Source organism: Clarias gariepinus, chromosome 1, assembly GCF_024256425.1.
Source record: "Clarias gariepinus isolate MV-2021 ecotype Netherlands chromosome 1, CGAR_prim_01v2, whole genome shotgun sequence".
Lineage (NCBI taxonomy): Eukaryota > Metazoa > Chordata > Actinopteri > Siluriformes > Clariidae > Clarias > Clarias gariepinus.
The window spans coordinates 49,847,424-49,862,776 of NC_071100.1; the positions used below are offsets into that span (position 1 = coordinate 49,847,424).

The following is a 15,353-nucleotide window of genomic DNA, read 5'->3' on the forward strand; positions in this document are numbered from 1 at the left end:
ATGATAGAAGGAAGGAAAAGAAAAAAATGCATTTCGTTCTGGTTGGAATAGATTTATTTGATCTGTCTGTAAACAAGGTGGTTAATTCATGGCATTTTCCACGGGAAAAAAAAAATACCGGGATGTATAGAGCTGGAGATATATATATAAATATAATAGTAATAATCAGCTGGTCAGGATTTCAGAGGCATAAATTGGGTGCAATAAAAGAAAGGACAGAAATGAACATGATTTGTTGACATGTTTCACTTTAATCTGTACATATTCCACAAGCCCTGGAGAGTTTGAAATCTTTTTTTTCCAAATGTCAGATATCCCAAAGAAAGGTGCCATCTGAGAATCAACTCATTACAAGGCAAAGGTTTATGTTTGTTTTTTTTTGTTTTGTTTTTTATCCATCTCACAGTAGCAACAGATCAGATCTACGGTTATGGCACAGGATACACTGCTTTGTTTTTTTTTTTCCTTTTTTGATTAAAGTTAACAATACAACTGACTAGTGGTCTGTTTCGTCAACTAATACCACCATAACTCAAAATTTAGTGTACACAGTTACTTCAGTGTTTGTATTTTTTTTTGCCTATTTTTAATGAAATATTTGTACCGTGCTATGACAACTTGATACATTGCAGGCGAATAAAGCACAAATGACTTTTGAAAACTTGACAAGATTGACAGACAAAAAAAAAAACAGAGGGGTAAAGTTTAAAAAATATATATATAAGACTGCCATTTCATCTATTCAAGACATTCATTGTGATAAAGGAGAGAGAGGAAAAACAAAACAAAAACAATCAGGTAGTTACCATTAGGTCTTTGTAATTCCTTCCATCTGCCTCACACCATTACTAGTGAATAGCCAAGGAGATTTAGTGTTTTATAAACTTGTGCACTTAAAATGTTCAAATTTAGCGTTGTACAAAACAGATGAAGCTAGCAGTCAATCCTTCATTAAATTGTTAATCCTCCAAAATGCAGACAAAAAGAAATTGGTCCTAATGGAGAAAAGTAATATATAATATATAGCTCTAACAATAATATATGAATGGACACCAAACCAGAGTTACAGAGTTTATCAGAAGGGCAGTGCTTTAAAAAGGGGAAAAAAAAATAATCAAATCTCTAGCGGATAAATAAGTTGCTAAGTGGCTAATGTTAGCGGTGGAATGTCCTTAAGAGTCCAGAAGCGAATTTCTAATTTTTTTTTTATTTTTATTTTTTTAAACCTTGTGTAAATCTGTCATCATATCCAAAAGAGAGGGGAGGGGGAAAGGGGGGGAAAAGGGGGCGGAAAAATATCCAACATTACATCATCTAGGACTTACACACCACATCCAAATACAACAGCAAAAGCATTGGATGTTACTTTTTTTTAATAAAATGAATTACAAGTATAAGGGCAAGAACTATGTAGTGTGGTTCCATTTATTAATGTTACTATTAATATTTTTTGGGGAAGGACACTGGAACTGTAGTGTAGAGTAGTGTGTGTATGGTAGTTAGGTATTTGATGATATTACGCTAAAAGATATGCATGCACTTTTTTTTTTGTTTCGTTTCATTTTAAACCCTCCTGGCCATGCTGGAAAAAAAACCTATATATAATATAATCGCTAGGGAAGACCGACAGCTCAGCAAGGCTCGAAAGCACTCGAGAGGCATCGATGGCCCACTAGATAAGTGCCTCAGGAAAACTGGACAGTGACTATTCGTTTATGCGAATTTGAAACGCCCAATTGTTCTTCTTCAATGCTTTTTATATGTACAGTACTGTAGAGTTTAGTTGTTTTTTGTTTTTTTTACGCCTTCATAAAATGAACATGCTTGTTTTGTGGCACTATAAGGATGTGACTGGGAACAGGGGAACGGGAAAGGTTCTGCTAATAAGGAGGAAGAAAGGTTGTATGTTTAAAAAGAAAAAAAATGGATAGACGAATGATACATCCACTAAGTATCTGTAGTGCTGAGGAGAAAAGGAGGGGGGATGGATAAAGGGATGTTTCAGTCAGCTGCTGTGTGGATGGATGGATGGAAGAAGAAAAGAAGGGGCTGCTTCAATATCCAGCTCTCCTCAGGTATTCACTCATGGTAAATGCTTTCTTGTTGAGCAGTCCTCCGTGGGTACCTTCAGTTCCCATGACGATAACCAATACTGGGGTGGGGTGAGTGGGGGGAGAGAGAGAGAGAGAGATACATAAATGGGGGGAGGGGGGAGAAAGAAAAAAAAATTATAATAAGATGACAAATGAAAAAGGAAAAAAAAAAAAAATAAATAAAAAAAAGTCTTTCCCCCCGTAATACGGGGAACGTTATAAGATCTTACCACCACTCTTCTCATTAAAGACATTTTTTTTTTTAAACTGTGTGAAGGAGAAAGCTTAAACAGCAAACCCTCTCTCTTTTTTTTTTCTTTTCTCTGTCCCTCAAAATTGAAACTAAGCGAGCGTTAATTACGTTAGAACCCAGAATCCCTCAAGTATTTTGCCATCGAGTATGCCTTCTTATTCAATCCGCCTCCATGGACCCCTTCTTTGCCCATTACAAGAACCAAGACTGAAAGAGAAACAGATAGAAACAAAGAGGGGAAAAAAGAGAGTTGAGAAGTGCTGCTGGATAGGAGAAAAAAAGAAAAAGAAAAGAAAAACAAAAAGAAACAAATTGCAGCTGCAGTCCAAAGCGCTCGCATGCATATTACAAACAAGCAAACCCAGAAATGGAAAAGTGAAATCAACCTCTGTGAGCATTTAAATAGTTTGAAACCTGATCCCACACACAACCATAGAAGTTTATTTTAAGCACAGGACAGAGGACGAAGAAGGAAGGAAAAAAAAAATTCCTGAATCCATCTCACCATCAGGAACCAGTAATTATTAACGCTCACCGGTTACCCGGTTTAACACGTTTTTAAAGGAGGAGTGAGAGACACCCGTCAGGCAGTTCAGAGAGTTTTTGCTGAACTGGCATTACGTGAAGAGCGGTTAATCCCATTTATAGCTCCTTTTATGTATCAATCCGAGTTGCGAATCTGATTCTAGGTTGTCCAAGTCTAGTCAGACGCTACGTGTGGCTTACTAAACTGATGAGGACTATTCTGGAGAAGAGGATATCACTTTGACTGACTGTGCATAGACTATTTATAGGAACCTTATAAGCAGTGACCTAAGCAATCCCTAAATGACACTAGAACGATATGGTTCAAATAAATTGTTACTATGATATCCGGAAACGTTTCACGACAGACGATGTTTAATCTTTATTAAGTATTAAAATGACATCACGTTAAACCTAAAAGCCAAGGATGTAATCTTCACCGAAGTGTAATAAAATGGGTCAGTGTTACAAGCACTAAAAAACTATGAAGGGGAAAAAAAAAAAAAAGCCCTGCTCAACATTCTGTGCACCGTCCAAGGCAGCAGTGCGTGTGTGTGTGTAACATGACCTTGGCTTTAACAAAAGGTGCCTACGCAAACCTTCGTTCAGATTAAAAGAAATGAACGTGAAGGGCGAAAGCTCTTAGTCATATACAGTAAACTGCGCAATGAGACGGGTCCGAACAACCTTTAGCAAGCGCAGATTGGTGTGAACGAAAGAAAAAAACTAAAGTACAAAAAAAAAAAAAAAAACTTTACGGTTTTTACTCTCTAAATAATAAAAAGATGCCAATTTTAAACCGGTTTGAGAAAGGAAAGTGGCCTGTTCATGCTGGTGGACAGTTACTTAGGTAGTATAAAGAAGGTACAGGGGGGTTAGGGGGAGCTCAGAAAGGCAAAATATTTTGTTTTAAAAACAACCAAACCTTTTTAGTAAACACTAGGACCACAAAGGCAGACTGTACAAGGTTATGCACACTAACGAAAGACAGAAGATGTGGATAATAAAATTTTGATTGTATTATCCGGACAATAAGTCATTCATGTCTCATTAACATATACAGGTTTCTATACAGCAGCACTTTGTGCCAATGCTCAAGTTTTAACCAAAATCTAAAATCTCATTGTGTGGTTCATAATCAGCTTTCAACCGTTTCCACTACTGCAGTGCCAATTTCTGTAAAAACAGTGACAGGATTAACAATGTTCCAATTAAAGTGTTTGTTTTCTCCATAAAATAGAGTGAGAGAAAGGGGTTATATAATTTTTTTTTATAATTGAACAGCCAACATTCACTTTGGAAACAAAGCAAGCACCTTAAAGTCCGGATAACAACGAGATTTCCTGATTCCACTTTATATTTTTCACCCCAATCTAATGGTCATGTCTGAGCACAGAAGTTGACGACCTTCTCTCTTATGCATTTAAAAATAACAGACAAATCACTTACTGCATTGCAGGCAAAAATGAATAATGAATGAATGCATTCTCTAGCTCTAACATTCAAATTAAGGCAAAACAAATCATTGAAATAAAAAAAAAATAATAATAAAGATGAACACCCTCAGAGAAGGCCTGTCAGTCACTGGACAAGGAACAAACCAGAAGCAGAGCTTGTACAAACCGTAAACTGTACAAACCCTCTCTGAGGTTGGTCGCTTTCGTTACCCAAGTTACATTTTCTTTTCCATATGTAAATGTAGGGGAGAGGGGGGTTATTTGCAAATACCCAAAACAGTTTTTACCTTTGGCAGCTCTGCCTACAGAAACATTGTATGTCGGCTCTCCGCCTTGACTCTTCGTCCTGATGTCCATGGTCCAGTCCCCATCAAGTGTCAGGCTGTCTCTGATCACAGAGCACTTCTTTTTCCCTAGGGTCAGCCCGTTGGTGAAGAAGGCCTCGCGGTCCTTGCCGACTAGGACATCGATTTCATCGGCCTGTGACGGGGGAAACGATACACAGGAAGACGACCGGTTAAAAAGATATTGATTCCACACCACTACTACTAACATCACCACCATTTACAAAGGGCAGGGCAGGGACGGTGTGGTGTCAGAAATGGTCAGGGGGAACTGCTTCATTTTCTCTCCTTATTAAACAACATTGTGCTAGCACAATAAAATAAATCACTTGTCCCTTAAATGCAATAAGTAACTTAAAAACCGTTCTTTTTAATTGAAATTTTAATTAAAACCAAAAAGATTAAAATGGTGGGAGGAATACAAGGGTGATTTTATTTTTCATTGACGATTTATAAGACGGCACCAACTTGCCCTAACAAACTCAAGATTAGTTAAAAGAAGAGAAATTATTATTAGAAATAATCTTTAAGTTTTTCTTTCTGTTTTTAAAAATCTATTATAACTTAAAGATTCTAATTTAAAATCAAATCACAAAATCTAGGGATGTCAAAAAACCTTATGTTAACCCCTTTAACTTCAGTGCCAATATGAAAAACATTTTTCTATATATACACATCAAATATATATTTGTATATATTATTTCAGGTAAAAGTTAACGCATTTCGATCGGGAATGACTGGACAGCTTGGATAAATGAGAAACAGGCCGCCATCTTTGAAGACACAGGCATGTTCCTGTAAGGAGAAAAGAAAAGGGAAGCGCGGGACGAATCCCAAATCCCGTTCGAAAATCCTGCAATCCAAGGGCACTAGGTAGCGTTTGGAATTACGCTATACAGTGCCCTAGGTAGTGCACAGGCAAAAGGGGGCAATTCGGGACCGAGCCAAACGGAAGAAAGACTATGCCCAAGCTCCAGTAGCTAACTTCCTTCCAGCATGGCCTCCGCCTAAAACCTCCAGCGTGATTAAAACACAAATGGGAATTAAAACATAAAAAAAGACTACAAGTAGTATAAACTGAAAGCATTTTTGAAAACACAAATACTGATTTGTCATTCATATAGCACGTGGTGGATTATTAAGGCGTTGAATAACGCGACTGTTAAATACGCGCTAATAAAGGATATAAACTTTTGTTAGGATTTATTTTTTATAGCGTTAGCGCTAGAAAGCTAGCTCGAAATGCTACGACGCGCTATGCTAATTGTATCAAACTCAAACAAAAAAAAAAAAACATGCAAACGTAAACCGGGTATGATAAGTAACGAAACAACTTACTCAATTCAGGAATGTTCTAGAAAATCCTTTTTTTACTGTTTCTTTTGTTTTATTCACATACCAAAGAAAAGCTAGTTATCTTCTGACTTAAAAAAAAGAAAGCGAGAGAGAGAATGAGAGTGAGGGAGAGCTCGTGCCGCTATCTGAGGCCTTGTGCCGTATTCGCTTAATCACTGAATCGGAAAACAAAAATAAAACCCACAAGTTTTACCACATACATTTTCAGGCACTGAGTTTTTATTTAACACGAAACAGTTCTAAAATAAAATTAAAAACCACTGGTGAAACGTTAAAAATATTTAAGATGTTTAAACCGCTAACAGCTAAACGGAATCTGTATCGTGTTAGCCCCTCGCTAGCTAACCGTAACGTGGCCCCGCACACACACACACACACACACAGAGACAGACACAAAAGAGCAAAGATTTAGACATTATACAGAACTAAACAGAATTACGAAATAATCCACCACTCAGACAAGGGGACCTGGTTTGTGACGAGGATGAAATCTCACCGTGATTCCGCTGAAACAGCCCCCTTCTGATGCTGCCCAAACGTATTTGGCGGCGTCCGTGTAACCGACAATGGCGGCTTCCTGGCAGCAGCCGTCGGCCTGCAGGTTATCCACGTAGCTTTGCCAAGACATGTTTGCTGCAATTTGTAAACAACAAAAAAATTATATATTTATATATATATTACAACGCCTTACAGAGACTCTTTGGATGGATTTTAAGATTTAAAGAAGGTTTCAAGAACCCCGGATTCGATCCTCGCCTCGCCAAAAAAGCGCTTTAGCTGCGTGCTGCCGAGAGATCTGCCTTTTGGAGGGGGGGCAGGGAAGGAAGAAAAAGCCGATGTGAATCGAGACAGCGCCTTGGGTGTAGTCCGTGCTCCAGATCCCTCCGCGCAGGACCGCTGCGCTCCGTCTCACGCCGTTTTTATGCACTCCGGCGGTGGCGCGCTCACAGCTGCCGACAAACTAGTCCCTGTTTTCCCCTTCCAATTTCGGGCAGACGGCGATCAAAAAACACCAGCGTTTCCTCATAGATTGTTTCAAAAAGATTTTCTACTTTTAAAAACCACGACGTGAAACTCATCTGTGATTTTTCACATTTTAAGACCACACCCTCTCAAACAGGGGGTCAAAACTTTTTCTTAGTCAGGCCCCCTTTGTTACTGAGTAAAAAAAACATGGACTTAGTTATTGATGTGTTTAAATAGATAATTTATTTTAAGAGTAAAAAAAAAAGGTAATACCACAGAATTGAGGCAAAGTTTAGTCAGCAAGTGGATCAATGGAGACAGATAGTTGGAGAAACTTCTTGATGAAAAGAATTGGCAAATATAGAGAGACTGCAAGAAGCTCAACTGGAGAAAGAAGCGACATATTTTTCTTTTTTTTCCTTCCTTTTTTTTACAGTCTAAATGGAAAACTAAAAAAAATTATTATCACTGTCATACACCTCTTTTTTTCTCTCTGTCTTTTTTATGTAATACCTGAGTGTATCACATTGACTAAACATTATTTCTTTCATTGCATTTAATTAAATATGCATTATTTGCATGCATGAGATCTCCTCCTCCTTTTTGTTGTTTAATGGTTGGAATCCAGTGGGTTACATTACCACCAACTGTAGATCTCACTCTCACTCCCTTTAATTAAAAGTTAGTATTAAGTCTACTTTCCTTTTTAGAGGCTCAGGTAAAAACAAACAAAAAAAAAACCTGTTTGTGTGAGTTTCGGTCCTGAATTTTTAAGCAACTGCAGTCACAAGCCTTCAGAGAACAGCTGAACAGTAAACAGTGCAAACATTTTAAAGAAGGACCTAGGTCCATGATTGACGATCTGAAATCCTGTCCGAGGTGGTTCAGAGCCCACTGCAGTCGTTCTTGTGAACCTTCAGTGAGTGGAACGCCTGATCCTTAAAAAATCAACAAATAACACATCTGTCTGTCTTGATCCAAACTATTTCTCCAAAGAGTTCCAGGGAGGCCAGGATTTTAGACCTGAAGCAGGCGGTCCGATCATGGCTCAGACAGAATGAGAAAACTTTCTACCTGAAACGATGGGACAGTGTTGTGCATTAGTTTAGCAGTTTAAATTTATATAGAGAAATAAAAGGAGTTTTTACTCTCAGTAACTGAGTTCTGTCATTCTATGCAATCAAAAGTCCTGCTTTGATTTGAACACCCATCATATTTTTAGATGTTATCAAGATATGTAATCAATCATTGTATCATTAACCTGTGTAGGGTTACAGGAGTCTGGCCTGGAGCTTATCCGAGGTAGGTCAGGGCACAAGGCCCAGGACACTCTGGATACAAGGCACAGGCACACACTCCCTCACCCAAATGTACATTACAAGCAATTTGCTAACAACGATCAGCCTACAGTATAACATATGTCTTTAGACAGTGGAAAAACCAGAGAATACCCACAAAGCACTGGGTTGAATATGCAAACTCTGTGCACACAGACCAGAGGTGAGATTCGAACCCTGGAGGTGTGAGGCCACAGTGCTAACCTTGGTTTAGGTTTAAGTGCTAATTATTTTGACCTTAAATAATGAATCAAATTATGGGTAATGGGTAAATTTTTTAAGCAGTGGGATATTTGTGATAAACATACTGCGGAAAACCAACCATATCCCAGGAGCCGATTCATCTTACAGCATGAGATTTTTAGTGTTATTTCTGAGTCATCTATGATAGTGTGTACATATAATTCTAAAGTATAACATCATGTTTAAGATAATGTATTTAATTAATTATAATTGACAATATATACCATAATTCAACATTAGCACATACATTTTTTATTTAACCAGTATTAATATATATATTTTTTTATATTCTAGGTGTAGTTAATCGAATGCTAATAAATATATGGAAGTTTTTATTTCTACACAACCAATTACTGTATGACACATAAATACTATTTTTACTAGTTGTCACCTGTTATGACTTTTTACTTAGGCAGATTTTTTTACAGTTTAACCTTTTTCTGTTTAACATGATATGGTAAAGTATAAAGTTAACACAGACGATCATAAACTTGATTTTCCTTCACCAGGCCTCTTTGTATTGATTCGTAATGCAAGTGAGTCATATTGGTTTATTATGTCATACCAGCGTCCCAGCCCAGCAATCGTCTTAAACACGGGTGTATTCCTAGGAGGCAAAGTTCACTATAGATATGTACGTGTGATAAGTGTGCTAAAATGAGAGCAGATACTTCTGGGCTTTTAGGGTTTTAGTTTTTTTTTTTTTATTTAGCTAAACTACTTATGTAAATTTGACGCAATAAAAGAGTATAATGGCAATACATGAATGTATAAGAGTAATGCCGTTAAAGCAACAATATACACTTTACAAAAAAAGCAATTAGAACAATGCTTTATAAACCAAACATGTCTCTGTTGCATGCAGCATCTTGGTTAGGTTACGTTCGAAAACCACAGCGAATTAAGGACAAGGGTGGATCACTCAGCAACAGGACAAACACAGCTGCCGGCTTCTGGTGCCTATTGACATTCAGTCACACACCCACAAGCAAAAGTCTCTGCAGTGTGTGGCGGTGTGTAAGACTTTCACAGATCCCTAAGAGCCCAATATGCATAAAAAGGATCTCGCGAAGTAGCAATCCGAGCCTCGTGCCGTTCAGGAGGGAGAAACAGCTCAGTGTTTCCTCATGGATTTTTCTGGAATCCACAAAGTGGCACTGTGTGTGTGTGTGTGTGTGCGCGTGTGTGTGTGTGTGTGTGTGGAGCTGTTGAAGCGAGCCATTGTGACACTTCCTGCTTTTTCTCAGCTCAGCTCTGGTTTACAGCACAGCACTGGAATTTTTTCTCTCCTGACATGAGAATGCGCTGCATGGCAGGAAAGCATTTTGAGGCAGCAAGTCATGTGGACTTGGGAGGAACTTCCTCCAGGGGAAAAGTGAACATGATCTGCAACTTTTTACCTAGATGATCACATAATCCACAACTCAGCGTTAAGCATTAATTATCTATAACAAGAGCTGACACGAAGTATCTCTGTATCTTTTGGATACAATGTGTGGTAATAATTTGTGGGGGAGGGGGACCTTAATAATAAAATACGCAGTAGTTATTAAGAGTATTATTTTGCTTAAAGGTGAAAATTTGATCGTAAGTTTTATAAGAATGGACATAATACACAATCTAATGCTGTTCTATATGTTAAGATTTACCATTTTTCAACAAAAATTAAATTTCAAGATAATAATTTTTAATACCATTTTGGAATTTATGTTAGTCTGTTATGTTGCATTAGTTTGAGGGAGAAAAAGAAATGCTGTTTACAGTTGCTATAACCTAAGTGAAATGCACAACTTGTTTTTTTTTATAGATGTTTCAAATTTTTTATTTCAATTAAAAATCTTTATTTGTCACATAAACACCCATACACAGCACAATACGCAGTGAACTGCTTACACCACTGTGACCTTAAAAAGAAAAAAAGGAAGTAAGGGTGCATAAATGCTATAGTATCTTTTTTTTTTTACAATCAAATTAAATTAAATTAAGTATCAAATATATGTAACGTATGTAGAAATATAAGACAAGTAAGAACTGTATAAATAAACTTTATTAAGTATTAAGTTTGTAGAATGTTGAACAACATAAAATGGAACACTTGTTTGTGCACAATTTTAATCCACAACTTCTCCTCTACTTAATCCTCTGTTACAAAGCCCTAATGTTGGAGAGAAATATTAAATAAATGTTGTATTGAACAAGCCCTTACTGTAGAACTGATGATGTTTTAGCACAAGCACATTCTGAGCAATTGGACTGGATAAATTAACCAAGGTTTTCGGTACTACTTGTGTTCGTCCTAGAACTAAAGTGATTGTTATGTAAATAGATGTAAATATAATAATTTGAATGTCGGGTCCTAGAACTTGCAAAACACAAATATGAGCCTCAAACTGCATCTACATTTCTACATTCTCCTGTGGATCCAACTAAAAATGAATAGAAACATGGCTTGGAGTACAATTCATTTTTTGTACTTTTGTGATTGTTTAAAAGGTATATTATTTGTAATTTAATGCATCAGATAGGAGATATCTGGAAGATTTCTAAAAGAAACGTGAAATTCTGTGTCAACATTATGGTAAAAGTTGTAGTACAGTTTCTAGTTGTAGATTTACTAAAAGTATGAAAGTAAAAGTATATGAAAGATTTAACTTTTACTTTGGTTTCACCAACGAGCCAAGGAACATGCAAAAACGTTTACTGGGGCTAACTATCACTTCTCACACTCTAGCTAGCATGATTTTATCAACCCATACAGACTAGCTGAAGGCAAATTGCTATAGTAGCTGTGATGATACAAACTGGTGTAATAAAAAATCCCACCAAGTGTTACGTAGAAGCAGATTACTATAACAGTCTTATTCTCACTGTTCCATCTGTTAGCGTTTAAATTTGTTAGAAATTTAGATTGGATGCTAAGAATTTATCTTTTGACTTTCCAAATATATATTTTGTAGAGACATGTCTTAGTATTTAAAATTGCAGCCGGAAAGTTTTTTTTTTAAATATAGCAAATAAAAGACAGAAGTTTTAAAGTAAGGAAAAACTTGGAACATAATCGTACCTGTCAACATGAGGTGAAGTCTGGACATGAAGTCAAATTATTTCTGGGAAATCTTACAGCTTACTCTTTACCACAAAACACTGACATTAGTATCACTTTCACTTGTGTCAAAGACGAGTAATTCATATCATGTAGATGTTTTTTTTCTGTACTACCTTTTAGTTTCTATAAATTATTTTTTTAAAAGATTTGTGAAATTGCAGATTGATGAAAAAAAGATCTTCGTCTTTTTTGCTAACCTTTAGCTGTAATTCTGGCAGAGATAATGCTCGTAATGATCGTTTTAAATGCGATAAATGATTTCTTGTTGTTTATTCCGTTTTAAATGTATTAGAAGGGAAGCTGGTATTTAAAGCGAAATGCTACACAAACTTGAAGATAAACTCTACAGGTTAGAGTCAGATTAGCGTTCTTCACTAAGCAAGTCATTTTGACTCGTGGGGAGGGGGGTTGGAATTTATTTGGATCTTAAGCATTATTTGTGCAGAAATTAGAACCTGTTGCTTAGAATCTAGTGCTGTAGTTGCTTGCTTTCACTCTACTTTATTTATTTATTTATTTATTGCTACATCTGGCAATGAAAAAATGTAAGTGTGCAATTTTGTGCATTGTCACTTAGGGCTGGGTGATATAATGATATCATGATAAAAAATCCAATACTAGACATTTTTTTGTTTTTAATTGTTTTTGAATGGAAATTACTACTTTCGTAAGGCCTCATCAGGGAGTTTAACCCTCAGCTGCCCTGCCTTATGCTTGAACTGTATCCTTTCTCATTTGCCTTGGAGAGGAGTGTATGTCGACGCAACAGATTTAAATTGAATGTAAATTGAATTTTTCATGGTTGCATCACAGTGAGCCCTAATGTACCATTTTTGCTCTTATATTAATAACAAACTCCTCATTTTCTCTTATTTCTTTCTATTTGAAATCTAGAACCTCAAATTGTAAAATGGTAAAATTTTTAATTCACAACTAAAAAAAATTTCAATTTCACATTCACTGAATTTTGTGACCATTTTTAATTTCTGTCTTTAATAAAGTAACAAAAAAATACCATTTTATTTATATATAAAAATGTATTCATATAGGTCACATTAAAAATGTAAGAGAAATGCAGAATTAAACCGAAGTAAGCATATTCGAAGCAAGATTAAAATACAAAATGTTAAGTCTGTAATGCTCTTGTTCTACTAAATACAAAATGTGTATTAGTTTAATTCCATATGTATATTTTACTTGTTTAAGCACATGTATGTTTATTAGTACTATATCAGTCAGTCACTCGCTCATCCTGTACCACTTATCCTGTATACAGGGTCGCAGGGGGCCTGAAGGAGGGCCTCTCAGGAGACTCAGGGCACAAGGCAGAATACATCCCGGACAGGGCCAGTCCACCACAGAGCACAAGCCAGTCCATACACACACACACACACTTACATACTAAAGCAATTTGGAAACACCAATTAGTCTTTGGCCTTTGGGATTAAACCAGAATATCCAGAAACCCACCAAGCACAGGAGAACCTTAACCCTGGAGGTGCGAGGCAACAGTGCTAACAACTACGCACATTGTGCCGCTCATATTTCGTAAGATAAGTAATAAAAATGTTAACATTATTACTCTTAGACTTTTGGTCAGGGGTAGCTTAGACTACTGATAGCAAGGTCCCAGGTTCAAACTCCAGCACCTTGAGACCCTCAACTGCTCAGACGTATAATGTCTCCTCAGATAAAATGTAAGCTGCTCTGGTTAAGAACATCTGCCGAATGCTGTAAATGTAAATAGAGGTGAAGAATTTATGATTCTTTGGGTGGTTATAGGTTCTAATTTGTGATAAAGTATTTTTTTTTTCTGAAATAAACTGAAACAATCAATATATTACTGCCTTTTACTGTGGAAAACTTACTACATATTAACATTAATGTTTTATTTTATGTTTAAACACTTTATGTTTACCTTTAGATAAAGTTCCAGTTTTCTTTGGGTACGTACGGGTTCTTAGCTTTCTAAGAGTTCTAGATATCTCATTCACTGTACAGACCACCAGCTTGCACCTTAACCTGCTTACAAAAGACCTGTACATTTTGTAGAGATTCTTGTTGCTGCTGTTGTGTAAGTGCTGCATAGGCTCAAGTTCTTTCTCTATTAACTCTCTCATGAGCGCCCCCCAGCGGAATGAAAAAACACGACTTCTTGATGCAGTGGGGAAATCCCCGGTTTTTAACGGTTTCTTGAATTTCCACCTTTAAAAGGTTAACGATAATCTGCAGGAGGATCTCCAGTGTGGACCCTCAGAATATTAAAGAATGTTTGTAGAGTGGCTTCAGCCTGACCTGGATAAAGCACTTACTGAAAAATGAAAAGAAATTAATTAATAACCTTATAAATTAAAGAAATGAATTAATTACACAATGGTTTTAAGGTTTAAAAGTTAAAATTTCCTTAATAATGTGTAAAATGTGTAATACGTTTATCTGTTACAGGTAGATTCAAATGTTGTTTGTAAGTTTGCTTGTAAGTTACAGATCTTTAAATGTGACAAATTCAATTTAAAATATTATGTTTATTAGGCTTAGTTGTTTATTCACTCACTCACTCACTCACTCATTTATTCACTGTCTATACCGCTTCATCCTGTATGCAGGGTTGCGGAGGGGGGCTATGGTCTATCTCAGGAGACTTAGGGCTCAAGGCAGGGTACACCCTGGATGGGGTGCCAATCCATCGCAGGACACACAAACACTCATTTGCTCATTCACACACTTTTAGGAACACCAATTAAACTAAACTGCATGTCTTTGGACTGTGGGAGGAGAATGTAGTACCTGGAGAAACCCACAAAGCATGCAAACCCCAGGCACACTAACCCTCCACGGCATGTTTTCCCTGTGCTTGTGGGGTTTCTCTGTGTACTATGGTTTCCTCCCACTATCCAAAGACATGCACATTAAGCTAATTGATATAACCACATTGCCCAAAGTGTGTGCCCCTGTGATGGATTGCCACCCCATCCAGGGTGTACCCTGCCTCGTGCCCCAAGTCTCCTGGGATAGGCTCCAGGCCCCGTGACCGACCCTGTATATAGATAAAATGAAGCGGTATCCCTATAGCCATAAACACCTGAATATGTCTAAGACCCATTCTTTCAATCTAATGTAATGTAATTTTCAGAACCGATCACACACCTAACATAACACACACACACACACATATATATATATATATATATATATATATATATATATTCAAGTCCTGATTTGAGCTTGTCCAGAGCACCTTTTAAGAGACTGTAGTGCAACTACAGTGTAAAAACTACATATCCCATGAACACCCACTAGCATTAGCGCTAGCAAGTTACAAGTCATCCCCTATCAGCTAATGCTGATATGTGATTTGTAACTTGTTCGCTTATTGATATTATTATAGACGTTTGGAATTACATGTGTATGGGTTAAAAATAAAATATGTGTGTGTGGGTTTGTTTAGACAACTAGTTGGCAATCATTGTTTACAAACCGCGAACTAGCTAATTAGCTAGCTACCCAGTTTGTTGGATAGAAAACACGGAAGTCCGCATAGCTAGAGAATACCCGGATGAAACGCAGGCATTTGATTGGTCTAGACGATTCCAACGGAAATACACACACACACACACATTGTATGCACTATATATGGGGAAATGTAATAACATTTTGACATTAAATACATTTA

At 36.8% G+C, this 15,353-nt stretch overlaps 1 protein-coding gene across 3 annotated transcripts; it reads right to left on the bottom strand.

Annotated features, from left to right (window-relative positions):
- Positions 1-231: 231 nt before the first annotated feature.
- On the bottom strand, positions 232-6,957 carry pfn2a (profilin 2a). Of its 3 annotated transcripts, XM_053496635.1 has the most exons (5): positions 6,767-6,957; positions 6,525-6,661; positions 4,616-4,808; positions 2,455-2,553; positions 2,018-2,152 (listed from the first exon to the last, which is right to left on the bottom strand). In XM_053496635.1, exons 2-4 carry the CDS (start codon positions 6,654-6,656, stop codon positions 2,456-2,458), a joined length of 423 nt encoding a protein of 140 aa, XP_053352610.1. In that variant the 5' UTR covers positions 6,657-6,661; positions 6,767-6,957; the 3' UTR covers positions 2,018-2,152; position 2,455. The 3 variants fall into 3 exon arrangements, with proteins under 3 accessions (XP_053352600.1, XP_053352620.1, XP_053352610.1); XM_053496625.1 differs by lacking the exon at positions 2,455-2,553 and having other exon boundaries at positions 232-2,152; positions 6,767-6,956; XM_053496645.1 differs by lacking the exon at positions 2,455-2,553 and having other exon boundaries at positions 232-2,152; positions 6,785-6,917.
- Between the last annotated feature and the right edge of the window lie 8,396 nt (positions 6,958-15,353).